This window comes from Crinia signifera, chromosome 11 (genome assembly GCF_055691185.1).
Source record: "Crinia signifera chromosome 11, ASM5569118v1, whole genome shotgun sequence".
NCBI classification, from domain to species: Eukaryota; Metazoa; Chordata; class Amphibia; order Anura; family Myobatrachidae; genus Crinia; species Crinia signifera.
In genome coordinates, this window is record NC_139227.1 from 126,501,983 (window position 1) to 126,518,842 (window position 16,860).

A 16,860-nucleotide genomic window follows, 5' to 3' on the forward strand; every position below is an offset into this window, starting at 1 on the left:
GGGCAGCACCGTACATAGGGCACACATTAGTACAGTACAGGGGACACAGAACATTACAGTGACTGAGACACTACAACAGCACAGGTAACAGCAGCACAATGCTCAGTACACAATACCGCTGGGATGTAGGGAAGCAGAGGAGGTGTCTGAAGTGTCTGTGTAGTACTAGGGCAGCGCAGTACATAGGGCACACATTAGTACAATACAGGGGACACAGAACATTACAGTGACTGAGACACCACAACAGCACAGGTAACAGCAGCACAATTCTCAGTACACAATACAGCTGGGATGTAGGGAAGCAGAGGAGGTGTCCGTGTACTCCCAGGGGCAGCACCGTACATAGGGTTACAGTGACTGAGACACTACAACAGCACAGGTAACAGCAGCACAATGCATGAAAAATGCAAAATCATGCACTTGGGTCTCAGAAATCCAAAGACTCAATATAGTATAAATGGTACTATAATGGAAACTACTGAGGAAGAGAGGGATCTAGGTGTCACTATTTCAGGGGACTTAAAAGCAGGTAGGCAATGTAACAAAGCAATGAAGAAGGCAAGTCAGATGCTTGGTTGCATAGGGAGAGGTATCAGCAGTAGAAAGAAAGAAGTAATAATGCCACTGTATAGGTCATTGGTACGACCTCACCTAAAGTATTGTGTTCAGTTCTGGAGGCCATATCTCCAGAAGGATATAAATACATTAGAGACTGTACAAAGAGCAACTAAAATGGTGCATGGCCTACATCACAAAACGTACCAGGAAAGACTAAAAGATCTGGTACTTGTTTCCTAGCACGGCCACAACGATTTAGATCGTTGTGGTCGTAAGATAAAAAATCGGATCGATCGCATCGCATGCGATTTGGTCGCATACGATGCGACCGATCCGACCGACCGATTTTTCACCCGATTTTTTTTTTTTTTTCACCAGATTTTTTTCAATTGCCCCCCCAAATGTTACTAAGTGGGCTAGACCCCACGATAGACGTCAACCCGAAGCGTGGCGAGCGCAGCGAGCCCGCGAGGGGCGGCGGTGCGCGTCCTCCGACCTTTTCATTCCCCTACTATCCACGTCGGCGTGGAGTTGAGAATATATAGTGTGGTGAGCGCAGCGAGCCACCGAGCCCGAAGCGTGGCGAGCGCAGCGAGCCCCGCGAGGGGACGCGTATAACTTCACAGGTATACGCGTCCCCTCGCGGGGCTCGCTGCGCTCGCCACGCTTCGGGCTCGCCACACTATATATTCTCAACTCCACGCCGACGTGGATAGTAGGGGAATGAAAAGGTCGGAGGACGCGTACCGCCGCCGCTCGCCACGCTTCGGGTTGACGTCTATCGTGGGGTCATGGCGGGCACATAAAAAATGTGAAATGGGTCATATTGGCCCATTTCACCTTTTTTATCATTTTTCCCTATGTGAGATGGACTTAATCAAGTCCATCTAATCTTGTGCCATTATAATGGCACAAGACCAACGCGATCCTCCCGATTTCAATGTTAAAAGATTTTTTAACATTGAAGTCTATGGAAAAATCGGGTGAATCGGTCGGTCGCATCGCGGCCGATTTTAATTGGTCGCGACCGACCGATTGACCCGATTTCTGTCATTCAAAGTGAAAAAATTGTAAAAAATCGGCCACATCGTGAGGATCGTGTCCCTTAATTAAGAGCCACGATCACTCACGATTGTGGCCGTTCTAGGAAACAAGTACCAAAGATCTTTATATGTATACTTTAGAGCAGAGAAGGGAAAGGGGGGGACATGATAGAAACTTTCAAATATATCAAGGGTTTTAACAAGGTACAGGAGGGAGACATTCTTCACAGGAAGAGGAGCAACAGAACACGAGGACATGCACTGAAACTAGAGGGAGGGAGGAAGATTCAGGGGAAATGTGAGGAAGAATTACTTCACAGAAAGAGTAGTAGATAAGTGGAATAGCCTCCCATCAGAGGTGGTAGAGGCAAATACAGTAGTACAATGTAAACATGCTTGGGATAAGCATATTGATATCCTTACAAAAAAATAAGGATCAAATATGGTTTGAGGTAACATGTTTAAAAAAAGGGGTAGACTAGATGGGCCAAGTGGTTCTTATCTGCCGTCAAATTCTATGTTTCTATGCTCAGTACACAATACAGCTGGGATGTAGGGAAGCAGAGGAGGTGTCCGTGTACTACCAGGGGCAGCTGCCATTGGAAGAGATGAATGATTATGAGAGAGAAGAGCTGTGGATATATAGGAGGTCGCTGAGTAGAAGAAATCTGTATTTGAAGTACTACAGAAGAGGGCAATGAGAACAGTAGGGAAGAGGGCCATGCTTCAAGAAGCTTACAATACAGAGAGAGGGTTAGATTTATGGGTGACACAAGGCACAAGCAAGGTGGCCTGTTGGCAGGGGCTAATCTAGGCAGGGTGTAGAAAAAATGGCTTCAAGACCAGGCTATGTGGAAGGGTATGCTTTGATGAACAGATGGGTTTTCAGTGCTAGTTTGAAGGTCCAGTGAAAAGGGGCAGTATGTGTAAAAGCTTGGATTCAGGCATCGGATGCTGTGACCAGGGTAGAGGAGAGACATCAGTCAATGGCCGACTGGAGAGGACGGGAGTGACTAAAAAAAGATGAGGTGGGATATGTGGGGAGCAGGGGAGTTAGAGAGGGCCTTGTATGTGTATGAAGAAGAGGAAGTGGAAGAGGATGAAGAGCCAGTGTAGACTTTCTTGAGGGGACATGGCAGAAGTGGAGAGGTGTGAGAGGAAGATATGTCTACCTGGAGAGTTGAGAACAGAAAGTGAAATGGGTGCGTGGGAGGCCAGTGAGGACAATGTTGCAATAGCCGAGTTGTGAGATAACTTTTTAGTGCAGGGGTAGCCAACCAATCAGAGGCAAAGAGCCAAAAAATATCTTCTGGTAAGATAAATAGCCGATACCTCCTGTCTGGGCGAATGGCGCCCCTTAACTTTCCATCTTGGCGCGCCAGGCCGGAGAGATGAAACTGGCTCTATCTATCTATCTATCTATCTATCTATCTATCTATATATTTATATATAAACAAGAGATATAGAGAGCGCTTTTACCACCTAATAGAACTTCCACCAATAGAAGTCATAAACAGTACAGTAACCCAATACAATGTATAATCTTAAAACCAGAATGCTTTATTTGTGTTTCGGGAACCACATCTGGACATTGTATCCCTTTCGGAAATGCGGTATCAGTAACCCGACGCGTTTCGTCTTAAAAAAGACTTCATCAGGGGTTTTACACTAGTTATGATTTTAAACGCTTAAACATGCGTGTAACACCTTCAAGGTTTGTAGGTTGTAATACCCTTCCCCTCAGTAGGGCAGATTCCAAATATCAGATGTTCACCAAGTGGGGTGAAAAATATGCGAGGTGTCCACAACCTTCTTTGTGCCCCTATTACGGGTGCAGTAGCATGATGTTTTAATTTAAAGGGACCATCCCATCTATAAACAACTGTCAGCAAAATCTGTGCAGTATTGTTGGCCTGGTTCACAGTATCTGATCCACAGTATCAGATGTTCAGTTGTAGAGTGGATATGACACGTATGGGTATCAGCTATAAACAGCTCAATTTCTAAAAGTCTCAGAAAAGTTCAGCAACACAAAGAGCGGTCATGACAGGTTACGCACAGGTCCTGCTGCTGCTGCACTGACCAGCACCAAGTTGTGAGATAACTTTTTAGTGCAGGGGTAGCCAACCAATCAGAGGCAAAGAGCCAAAAAATATCTTCTGGTAAGATAAACAGCCGATACCTCCTGTCTGGGCGAATGGCGCCCCTTAACTTTCCATCTTGGCGCGCCAGGCCGGAGAGATGAAACTGGCTCTATCTATCTATCTATCTATCTATATATATATATATATCTATCTATATATATATGCTGTAGTCTCTTCTTTGCACTTATATTTTATATATCAGTGACGTGTGGTTAGGTGAGTGTCAGGTGAGGCAGGCACGTTTGGGGACAGTGACAGCGTTAAAATGCTATGAGGGGGTGCAAAATTTATAATTACGCTATTGCGTTTATAGAGGTTACCCGGAAGTGCCGCGAACACAGATGCCAGCAAAAAAAAAGATGCAGAAAGCTGAAACTTTTGCCATGAAACACTTAAGCGGTGTACATACGGTGCAAAATGGTTGCCGGGTGTGCGCTCCCGTGTTCAGCCCACTAATGGTCGCTGGTTGCAGGAGCTCCCCTGGACACTGAGCAATATACTGTATTGCTCAGCAATATATTGCACCGTGCGTACACAGCTTTAGATACAAGTAATTAGAAGTCTTAATGTTGAATGTCATTTGTAAGGGGCATTACGGTGTGTGGTATAATGTGTAATGGGCATTACGGTGTGTGTCATAATCGGTAATAGGCATTACAATGTGTGGCATAAAGTAAAATAAGCATTACGTTGTGTGATATAATGTGCGGTGTGGCATAAAGTGAATTTAGCATTACGATGTGTGGCATAATGGGCATTACGATGTGTGGCATAATGTGCAATGGGCATTAGGGTGTGCGGCTTAAAGTTAAATAAGCATGATGGTATGTGGCATAAGGTCTAATGGGCATTACGGTGTGTGGCATATTGTGTAAAGGGCATTTACGGTGTGGCATAATGTATAATGAGCATTACGATTGTGTGGCAAAATGTGTAATAGGCATTATGGTATGTGTGGCATAAAGGGGTGATTCAGGTTGGCTCGCTATGCATCGGTCATTCACTGTCAGTCCCGTGAGGCCACCAACAAAATTCATATAGCTACTAAGGCTACAACACCTGTCTCTTTAAGTTTGTCGCATAAGAAGACTATTACCTCGTAATTTGATGATTTCAGGGTCTGTGGTCTCTGCAGACCCAGCTGGGACTTCTCCTGGGCTCGCCAGCCCTTGCAGCTGGTTCTGAAGTTGCTGTATAGTCTGGAACTTCTGCTGGATTTCCCCCTGGTGCTTCTCCTGGATCGCCTGCAATGCCGAGTTGTGCTGGAGACTGAGGGTGCGGAGCTCAGTCTCATGTGTCTCCATCATGTCCCTGAGCTGGGCTCTCATTACATGCTTCTCTGCGTCCAGCTTGGACTGTAAGTTCTCCTTCTCAGACACCAGACGCCGGCACTTCTCGTTCAGTTCCTGCAAAAAAATTGTATGGGATCATTTATCGCCTGCAAGGGGATGCCGTCCCTGGATCCAAAAGAAGTGACTATGTTCGGCACCTGCGAATGGTTGACATACTGTACTGTACCCAAGGTCGGCATTGACAAAAGATCGACACAAGCTTAAAGGTCGAGATTGACATGGTCGACAAGAATAAGGTGGCATGAGTTTTTCAGGGTTCTCATACTTTACTATCCAAATGGAGTGAGGGTGAGGATTGAAGAGTGCCCGAAGCATGGAAAGCGCAGCAAGCCATGCGAGGGGACTCGGTACACTTACATAGCGTCCATGTCGACAAAGGTTGGCAGACTTCCAAAAATTTAAAAAACCAACCTAAAGCTTCTGTCAATGTCAACCTAGGGTATGTCGACCAATCTTAGGTGTCGACCTAGTCACTGTGACTTACACACATGACATCATCAAGAGGCATTGGGATAAGGAAGATCGGTGCCGGTGGTGTGACAGGCCTCTCCAGGTAACCTCCTGCCCCCTCAGCATTGCTGCCAGGCTAATGGCACTGGTCCCCTGTTATAAGGACAGGCCAGACAATACTAGTGCAAATCAATTGCTGTTACCCAGAGCAACAAAATGAAGCAGGACTGCGCCACAAGGGCCAGGCAAAAACACATTGTTGTGTTTAATAGATTGCACAGAAAGGACACAAGCGGAAAGGCCTCAGTCTCATCACATACCTGAAGCTGCTGATCTTTACTATCCAGTTCCTTCTGTAACACATCAATGACTTGGTTTTTTCCCAGTAACACCTCTTCCTCCTCGTGAAGCTTTTGTTTTAATGCCTTGAGAAGCTGTAAGCAGAAATAACTCCATATAAAATACACAAGTGAGAATATCGGTATATAAATTGCATAGCGCTGCGAGTTGTATATATTATGGAATAACGCACCCAATCCTGTACCTCAGAGTTGAGATATAAGAGCAATCTTCCTGAGCTGATGACTTCCTGTTTATTGGGGGTTATTCTCGTTGATTCGCAAGGCTGCAAATTCGCAGCCTTGTGAGTCCACCAAACCCTGCCTTGGGAATGGTGGCTGGCCGCCACCCATTTGCAAGGCAAATTTGCACGCAGGGCATACGAATAGATGTTACACAGGAACATCCATCTGCAGCCTGGTCCTGGTGGGATCCGCCCCCGACCTTTGAATGATGGCAAAGGCTCACGCATATGTAATGTTGCCTCAGAGCAATCTTATAGATGCGTGTCTGCTCGGGGGGGGGGGGGGGGGAGTAGGTGGGCTGCTGACATCCGTTGATGTCAGCTGCCCGCCACCCGCCTGTCAGTCATGCCTCATTAGCATGAGAACGCCCAGCGCTCTCATGAGAACGCCCATGAAATGCTGGTGATGGGGCAGCCCACCGCCCCACTTCGCCCTCGCCCACAAGGTTGCGTGTGTGCGCCCGGCGAACAATCTGTTACGCCGTGGCTGCATGCAACAAGCCCATGCCCAGAAATGCGCATAGAAGAAACATCGGTCCCCGTGCAAACAAGCCTCACTTTCAAATAGAGCTGAATAAGGTCCATAATGTACAGCATTGGACATATTACTCCATATATAACATCTACGGATAAAATGCATATCTGGTACATCCCTTAAATGCCCCAAATTTAGGACAGAACCATGCACAGACGTCACTGATCTGTGCATGGTTCTGTCAATGTTGCCTACCAGTGGCAGATCTATTTTAAATTTGCCATTTTGGTTATGTTTATAGTCGATTACATTTGCTATGTTGATATTTTCAATAAGAAAACAACTGGATGCAATTTTTGAAGGTTTTTTTTTTTTTTTGGTCACGGCAAAAAGTGCGATTGTTATGGCAAACTGCACACTACTGCACGTGAGATTTTCAGCAAACGTGAAATTTTGCCTGTTTTTGACCCAAAGAAAAAAAAATAGCATGTTCTAAAAACAAAATAACCCTATTATCGCCCTATATACCTGATGGAGGTCAGCGCTAGCATCAGATTTTGCTGCAAGTTTAAAGATCTCTTGGTCATGTTTCTGTGACCTCTCCTTCATCACTTTCTCTTTCTCCAGAATCATGTTCTGATAAACCCGGATCTACAAACATGAGAATTATGGAGAGAGCTGAGTGTTTGGTGGCATAACAGCACACTATGGCGCTTATCCTGGTTCACTCGCAAAGGCATCTTCCTTCTCGAGTGGACAAAACCATGTGCAGTGCAGGTGGGGCAGATATAACATGTGCAGAGAGAATAAGATTTGGGTGAGTTATTTTGTTTCTGTGCAGGGTAAATACTGACTGCATTATTTTTACCCTCCAATATAGATCTCACTTTGAAGTAAAGCCCCACCCAAATCTAATTCTCTCTGCACAGGTTACATCTGCCCCACCTGCAGTGCACATGGTTTTGTCCATTTGAGAAGGAATAAACCAGAATAACCCCCTAGGAGCATAAGCCACAACAATGTAGAAACATCCCTGGAATGGACGACTCACATTCTCCATGTACATTGCTTCCTTCTCCTGAAACTCAACCTTCTCCTTGTTTAGCAGGGATTTTAAGCTTTCGGTCTGCTCCTGGAGGAGACTGTATCGCTCTTCTCTTTCTCCAATCTTCTTGGTCAGGTTCTGGATTAAAGTCTGAAGGTCCTGATTGGAGTTTTCTGGTGTGACCTGGTCCAGGATAAATGACAATGAGACTATGCTCCAACACCAGCAACATGTACACAGACCAGTGTTACCCAGTTCCAGACCTCAGGGGCCACCTAACAGTGCAGGTTTTACAGATCTCCTCAGTATTACCACTGAAATCATTACTTTCCACTGTGGATCTTTAAAAATCTGTCGGCCGGTAATAAATCCAGCTGTGCTCCAACAAGGATCTGGAAAAGATGTTCCTAAGGACCGCACGTGCAGCAGGCAGGCAGGCAGGATCAATGGCAGGAACCTGAGTGGATATGCCTTCCTACTGTCACCGGGGGAGGGGCTGTGTGAGGGGAGCCCACTCCCCCTGCTAACAAATGGCCGCAGCGAAGAGATGACCTCATGCCGCTGCCCATATACTTTAAACCTGGTGGTCCAGCAGGAGCAGGTGGTGTATCTACAGTCTGGAATTCCCCCTGCGCCAGGCTGCTACAGCCGTTTAATGTGCATGCGCGCTTTCGGGCAGGTAGCACGTCACCTGAATCGGTGGTGCCTGGTCGCGGCTGTGCACGGGAGAGTTCACGGGGTCAGCTGCGGTCACACACACTGATGCGTGGTGTGCAGCCGTCGGGCCCGGTGATGGAGCAGCAGCGCGGGTGTCTAATAGACCCCCAGCGTTGCTGCCCTGTCACAGTCAGTGTAAAAAATAGAATGAAAAAATGAAGATTTATAATGAAGTAAGGTTGCATAATGCAGCCCCTCTCTAAGGTGCATGTCAGCTCATGTCAGCTCCTGCCAGCACCGAAAAAAACTGAGCTTCCTGGCCTGGAGGCGGGGTAGAGGAGGGGAGGAGCCTGGCTATCTGTGAGGCAGCAAGTTTAACCTTTCTAGTGCTGGAATGCTCTCACCACTCCACTACCCAGCGTTAGCCCTGTGGCCCCTGACGTGTTCCGAAATATAAATTAGGTTTAGCAGTCCCCTACTCATAGTGCCAGCATAGGAACACTGTTATACCTGCATGTCCGCTTTGGAGTGGACTCTGTCCTGTGGAACGCTGGATACAGCAGACGTCTGCAAATCAATAATGTACGCCTCTTTTTCTGCCAATTTGTGTTCCTTTGCCGCAAGTAAATCATCCATCTCGGAGCCGCGCAAGAGCTGTGCTTCCAGCTCCATCTCCTGGAAAGAAATTAGAAATAAGGGGTCAGTACACTGGCATTAACAAATACATTCCCTCCAGCATACTAATTAGTATGATTTTCTAGCTAGACAGTGTGACCTAGGGGTAAAGAATCCCCTATATAAAAAATAATAATTTTATATCACCCTTTATTTAAAAATCCAATTGTACAGATGGAGCTGCTCTCTTTGTTGCGAGTCCTGGTGATTCTATCACCAAGACCCGCCGTCAGACGGAAGTGGGCGTGCACGCATGAGACGTTCTTACTCCCAGTTCCATCTGAGTCCACCGCCTCCCGTCAGTGTTCACAGCCCCCTGCACCCCTCCCTAACCCTACCCATCTCCTTGAAGCGGAGACGGGTAGGGTTTCCGCGCCCCGCCGCCAAGTGACGGGGACGCACGTGCGTGTGAGACGCTTGTGCGTCCTCACCAGATGGAACGCCTTTCAGCCAGCGCAGGGGATCTGGTGAGAGCTGGCGCTGAATGAGAGGTGCACCAGCTGTATATCACAATAACATGAGTTTATACAATGTATTGTTTTCTTTTACAGGCATGATCTTTATTCAAGATGTCTGTACATTTCTTGCTTGCATTTAAAATGTGCTTGATAGAAAATAAAGAATCCCCTATAGGATGCTGGACACTTTATTAATGCTTCATCAAGCCCAGCAGGATGGAACCAGAGACCTGTCTCCATTTATAAGGATTCAGATTTAATGCACCTTTTTCTGGAGTTCTTCATTTTTCAGTGACAGCTGGGACTCTAACTCTTCCACTCGTTTTCTTAATACAATAATTTTTCCTCGATTCGCTGAAACATTCTCCTGGTCTCCATCGCCAGCACCCTAGAATAAAGGACATATGGTTACCGATCAGAGATAGCTGGCAGAAAAGAGAGGAAAAGGTGTCGGTGGAGAAACTTCAGCCGAAACACTATTCAAAAAGAGCTTTTTCTCAAGGGTTAAATGTAACTTTCTAAATCCAACTATTTGTTAGATACACTTTTTAGCACATGGCGTGTAGCATTTTTTTTTTAATTCAATACATTTTTATTGATTTTCAGATACATGAAAACAGAAATAACAAAAAAAAAAGAAAAGAAAGCAAAAAGTACAAAATATTCCATAGCAAGTCAACTGTTATACATGAATATGGTGATGTCAGAGCATATATGATATCTTATCTGAAGCAAGCAATCAATGCTGCCAACAGAATATTAAAGATTCCTATAGTATAGTGTTCCCTCTAAGCTTCTTTTGCAGGGCCTCGCAGCCTGCCCGTTTTTAAAACCTCAAAATGCAGCCTGCCCTTTTTACCTTTCGCTGAAATTCTGGCCATCTGGGAAGAATACAGATATAGCCGGCTCCATATTTGCAGTGGATGGCGATTCTACTGCCATCCACCACCAGTGGCCGGCTACCGTCAGAGGCTCGCGCGCCCCATGGCAACTGTGCTTGACAGGGTTCCCCGTTGCCTCCCCCACCGCCGCCACCGGTCCCCCTCCCTGCCCGCCCCCGAACTGGGCAGCATCTCCCTGAAGCGGACACGGGCAGGGAGACGCTGCCCAGCCGCCGTGATTTGCATGCCTGTCTATCTCCGGCTCACGCCAGAGAGGAGTCTGGCGAGCGCCGGGCAAAGATAAAGCTGGCTCCATCTGTATAAGGTTTGGATGAACCCAATAAACAGGAATGAACAAAATCTATCCATTACCTCCCAGAGATAGCCCCATTCCACCAACTCAAATGCTTTTGCAGCACCTAGGGAGGCTATAACCAGAGCATTCTGGTTTTCCCTGTAGATTCGTAAATAGAGGACGAAGAATAATGGAAGTGGTTTGGTTTTATTGGGCAAAAAGCCCATCTGATCTGAATGTATTATGTGCACTATAATCTGGTTAAGCATGGTAGCTAGGGCTTTGGCTAGGATCTTATCATCAGTTGGAAGTAAAGATATAGGTGATATGATTCAGGATAAGTAGGATCTTTGCCGGCTTGGGAATAACCATAGTTACAGTGAGTCGCCCTCTTCCTTTTCAGGTAGAGGCAAAGAAGAGGGGTAACCAGCGCTGGCTTAGTTTCTCAAATAATTTGAAAAAAGGAGAATTTGAACTGCGCTTTTGAGGAAGGAAGTAACACAATCAAATTGAAACAATTTATCTCTTAAGGCATACATTAGGCCGACTTGTCCTTAGGACAAGTCGGACCCAATTCTCCTGTGAGCTGCCCGGCAGCTCCCCGGGAGGCTCACATACAATTTGTCACTTGATGTGCCAAATTTACATGTGATAAATCGCTTGCGATTTACCACATGCAACAGGGAGCTGCGGGCGGTGAGGAGCAGGCGGTGAGGGGCAGGGGGGCGCCGGTGATCCTGGGGCGCAGGGAGCCGTGTAAGAAGCAACTGCCGTCAGCGGGAGCAGTGGGGGCAGCGCAGAGTACCAGGGAGCCGGGCCGAGCAGGAGAAGATGCGGCCGGGCAGCGGCGGGACTCGGGAGCAGCAGAACACTTAAAAAAAAAAAAAGCCCATACAAACACATAGGAAGGCAGTGATTGGCTGAGACCTCTCTCAGCCAATCAATGGCTTCCTATGCGTTTGTATGGGCTTTTTTTTTTTAAGTGTTCTGCTCCCGGCGCCACTGGCGCTGCCTGGCAGCGTCTTCACCTGCCCGGCCCGGCTCCCTGGTACTCTGCGCTGCCCCCACTGCTCCCGCTGACGGCAGCTTCTTCTCCTCCTCTGCCGGGCTTCCTGCGCCGCTCCCCTGATCCCTCCGCCCGGCTCTGGTAGGTCCCCCCGCCAGCTGCAGTCCCCGCACGGCTCCGGGCAGCACATAAGATTTAGAAAATCTTATGTGCAGCCCGTCCGACCTGCCGGCTCCGATGCGCACGGGGCCGCGCATCGGGTCGGAGGGCATGTCTCCATATGCGATTTAGGCCGATTTTAGGGCCCGATTCATCCGAATCGGCCAAAATCGTGCCCGTATTGCATAGTGTATGGGGGCCTTTACATATTTAGCCAGATCTGTCACTCATCCCCTGTGTAGCTAATGTTCCCACCCAGCGGCATACACAAACCCGCCCCCCCCTAGGGAAAAGACCAGTGTTTTATGTGTATAACGTTTTCATGTGTATAACCTTGACATCACCTCCCCCTGCCCAGCCAGGGCTACAGTACACGCCCACCATCCACCATTACTCCCCAGCCACCATTACTCCTGCACCCCCCCCCCCTCCCGCGATTCGCGGGACCCCCTCCCACAATTCTAGCCGTGCCCCGCCTTCCCCACCGCGCGATTTGCAACCCCCGTGACCCCCCCCCTTCCCGCAATTCACGGGACCCCCGCGACCCCCCACCTCACACGATTCGAGGGACCCCCGCGACTCCCCCCCCTCACGCGATTCGAGGGACCCCCGCGACTCCCTCCCCTCACGCGATTCGAGGGACCCCCGCGACTCCCCCCCTCACGCGATTCGAGGGACCCCCGTGACTCTCTCTCCCCCCCGCTCACGCGATTCGAGGGACCCCCGCGACTCCCCCCCTACCGCGATTCGAGGGACCCCCGCGACTCCCCCCCTACCGCGATTTACGGAACATCCGCCCCCTGCCGCGATTCACGGCAGCCCCCCTCCTGCGATTTGCGACCCCCCCTCCCGCAATTCTAGCCCCCCTGCGCGATTTGCGGAACCCCCCGTAGCGCCCCCCCACAATTCTCACCCCCCCTCCAGCGCCCCGCCCCGAAATTTGCGGACCCCCCCCCTCCCGCGATTCATGCCCCCCTCACGCAATTCACGGCACACCCCCCCCCCTCCTGCGATTCGCAGCCCCCCCACGACCCCCAATCCCACGATTCATGCCCCCGCCCCCCCCCTTGATTCACGACATTCCCGTGCCCCTCCCGCGATTCACGGACCTCCACAACCCCCCCTCCCGCAATTTGCCGACCCCCCTTCCCACGATTCACGCCCCCCTCACGCAATTCACAGCACCCCCCTCCTGCGATTCGCAGCCCCCCCACGACCCCCAAACCCACGATTCATGCCCCCTCCCGCGATTCACGGACCCCGCCCCGCCCCACCCCATCCCCTTGATTCACGGCATTCCCGCGCCCCTCCCGCGATTCACGGACCTCCACAACCCCCCCTCCCGCAATTCACTGACCCTGACCACCCCCCTCCCGCAATTTGCCGACCCCCCTTCCCGCGATTCAAGCCCACCCCTCCCGCGCCCCCTCCCACGATTTGATGACCCCCGCCCGCTAATCGCACACCCCCCCTCCCGCAATTTGCCGACCCCCCTGACCCCCTTCCGGCAATTTCACCCCCCAGCGGTCCCCTACGACCCCGCTCCCGCATTTCACGTACCCCATGACAATAGGGGATCCTGTACAGCCACAAGCAGGTGCCGCCCCCTCCTCCAGTTCTAGGGATGCCCATCGACCATCAATGATTTCAAATAATCAATGGTTTATGGCCGATGTTGAATACTTTTGCCATCGATGTGGGAGGACCAGATGGTTTCCCTACATCGATGGCAAAGGAGAACCAATCAAGTTCCAAATTTTTTTAAGGTGCTGGGACACGGAGCATAGCTCCACCCCCCACACATGGAAGTCCCGCCACCGAGTTCTGATTGACCCACGGCCTATTCAGTCAGATATAATGGATGACCATCGATAGCTACAACAATCGATGGTTATCCAAGTAATATGTTACTACTATCGATGGCAGTGTGCAAAATCGCCACCAATGCCTATCCCTACTCAGCAACAGCCAAAAACCTTTACTACCCCTCATGCCCACACACCTCTATCACTGCCATGCCTCCTGTTCTCCTGCCCCGTAACTTCCGCCAGTGGGGACCCGCTCACCCTGTGTTGCCCACATTCCCCAATCATGCTTTACCACCCAGCCTCCTGCTCTCATGCACCCTAACTCCTACCCAGTAGGAGGAGACACTGACTCAGGGGCACCGTCCTGTGCTGCCACGCTGGACCCTTACCCACTGGCAGAAGCTGCACAGTGTCCCCCACCCTCCTCTTTAGTCCCCCATATGCCCACGCACCCCTATCACTACCAGCTTCCTGCTTTCCTGAACCGTAACTTCCACCACTGGGGAGTCGCTGATGCTATGTTGCCCACATACCCCTATCATGCCTTATAGCCCAGCCTCCTGCTCTCATGTAGTAGGAAGAGACACTGACTCAGGGCCACCGTTCTGTACTCCTGTGCTGCCACGCTGGACCCTCACCCACTGGCAGAAGCTGCACAGTGTCCACCACCCTCCTCTTTAGTCCCCCTTATGCCCACACACCCCTATCACTACCCAGACTCCAGTTTTCCTGTGTCTTGACCTCAACCAATGGGGAGCCGCTGACTCAAAAACACCCAACTATACTATTGTACACACACACACCACAACAACACGCATGCACACACACACACCCCCTCCCCACACCCACAAATGTCACTGTACCCTCCACACTATCAATGTACATCTTACTCTGTAACCGCTTTTTACTTAAACAAAACAATACACACCCCCTTCCAAATCATATGCTCTCTACTGTATTTAACACATTTCACCTATAACTCAAGTTGCAATACAGGCCATCTTTCATACAATTCTTACCATATTTCACACAATACAAATGTTCACAAATTAAGGGGGCGCAGCCCCTTATGCCGGTGTGAAGAGCGCCCGTAGGGCGCGATGAATCACCTAGTTACTTAATACAATGAGATACTAAAAGATGATAACATGATAAACATAATAAACATTTAAAATACACTAAAAATATCAATTTAATTGGTGCAAGCCATGATTTATAGTGTAACTACACTTCAAATGGGTGAGAGTTGAAATTTGTAGAAAAAGCACCCCACTAATACTTCTTTTTTAGTGGATCCTGTTCCTATTGGACAAAGTGAAAGTTTTTAAGGGTGGACAGTTTTTAACACTCACGTAATTCAGGACAGCTGCCACTACTGCGTGTAGCAGTTAGAGTGGTCCCCGTGAAGATGGTATACTGTCCTCAAGTCGACTTTAGATGGCCCAAAATTTGGCGAAGTCCACTTTCAAGTCCTGGTTCAGGTATCCGATGGAAGAAATATTGGAATCCACAGTCCACAATGGGAAGGAAGGAGTGCTGTATGTCTGACGTGTTTCGCTGGGCAACTCCCAGCGTTTTCAAAGCTTTTTGAAAAAAGGTGACTGTTTCTTTCAAATAATAAAATGTAATAAAACAATAAGAACATACATATTAAAAAATAAACATGTGGAAGACTTGTTATTGTGTGGGTATAAGATAAATAATAATAATTATCCAGGATAAATGAATATAACTGGGAGGGATGTCTCTATTATAAGCAGCAATATATTACCAGATGGGCGGTATCCAGAGATAAAGTGTAATGATAACAGGTGAGTTCTGGTTGATGGTCCGGTAAACCTGGGTGCAGAATTTTCCACATGTCCATTTTTTTTATATATGTATGTTCTTATTGTTTTATAAAATTGTATTATTTGAAAGAAACCGTCACCTTTTTTCAAATTATTTGAGAAACTAAGGTTACCCCTCTCGTTTGTCATGATCCATTTTTAGCGATTGACAATCCCTTACCAGTTAGCAGCCCACCTTAATTTTAAATACTCCTTTTCAGGTAGGCCCACAAAGCAAATATTATTGCGACAGAGGCGTCCCTCTAGATCGGTCATTTTCTTATGGACCTCTCGCATTTTGGATTCCAAGGAAGAGATTTGTCTGTTCAGCGGAGCAACAGAGTCCTCTAGCATAGATATCCGCGCCTCAACCTCATCCACCCTCTCTCTCACTCGTTGCAGATCATGATGAATGATGGACAGATCTGATTGTACTTGGGCTATCTTGTCTGCCAGTCTAGTTTTGCTAGCTGTAAATTCGTCATGGACCCTCTGGAGGGGATCATCAGGAGTTTCAGCGGGGAGAGAAGAAACGGTGGGGGGAGATGGCAGACTGCAGATCATCAGGTTGTTGAGATTGTGGGGGGGGGGGGGGGGGGACACCTGGAGAACCTCTCCAATTGATGGTGGTTTTTCCCCATAATATCAACAGTAAGAGTCATGGGAAAAAGGGCTGGTAATTAACAAGCAAGGAACTGCCGGCAGGTAGACAGCAAAGCTTTCAATATATGGGATGTTATAAGTGATCCAGGGGATAATGGGAGTGATAGACACTGGTTCAGGATACCGGAAATCACGCCAGCTATAGCAATGCAGTTGTGAGGAGAAGGCTGTCTGTCTCACACAGGGACACCAGGGCTCCCACAAGAACGAGTCCCACGCCAGGAGGTTCGCAGGCCAGCTCACCAGGGACCGGAGGTTGGAGGAAAAGGAGCCACGCCAGGTCCTGCAAAAACCGCCACAGCCAAGCAGAGCACAGTCCGTCGGGCACACAACCCGGCGAGTAACAAGGGCTGCGGCGGGGTCAGGTGGAGGGAGAGTGCTGCAGCACGATGTCTCCTGACACAGAGCGCCAAGCTGGACAGTGTCAGCTGGGAAAGTGGGAAGGAGGTCTGAGCAGGCACCCAGAAGATGGCGGTGCATGCGACCCGCATCACAGCAGGCCCAGGACGATGCAAAAGCCTGTAGCTGGGATGCCAGTCACAATAGGAGGGAGGGAATATGCCCTGGGAGGGTCACCGCAGGATAGACAAGCAGGATATGTGCAGGAGAGCTCAGAAAACAAACGTGACACCATGCCGGTACTGGCCACGCACCCCTCTGGCATCTAGCATTTTACCACGGAACCCCATGTTTGGGGGCAGGCAAAGCATATTCAGCATTCTTGGCCACCTATTTTACATCACAAACCTTTACCTCAGGTAAAACTTCTGGCATCAGCA

General features: G+C 48.9%; 1 protein-coding gene across 6 annotated transcripts in view; it reads right to left on the bottom strand.

The window, feature by feature from the left end:
* Positions 1-16,860, bottom strand: part of LOC146045706 (uncharacterized) — an 88,619-nt gene that overhangs the window by 57,087 nt on the left and 14,672 nt on the right. For all 6 annotated transcript variants that reach the window (XM_083164732.1, XM_083164735.1, XM_083164734.1 and 3 more), the window contains 6 exons: positions 9,706-9,828; positions 8,818-8,982; positions 7,657-7,833; positions 7,134-7,256; positions 5,868-5,981; positions 4,842-5,151 (listed from right to left, as the gene is read on the bottom strand). In XM_083164732.1, coding sequence (XP_083020858.1) covers positions 4,842-5,151; positions 5,868-5,981; positions 7,134-7,256; positions 7,657-7,833; positions 8,818-8,982; positions 9,706-9,828 — 1,012 coding nt within the window. The remainder of the gene's footprint in view (positions 1-4,841; positions 5,152-5,867; positions 5,982-7,133; positions 7,257-7,656; positions 7,834-8,817; positions 8,983-9,705; positions 9,829-16,860) is intronic.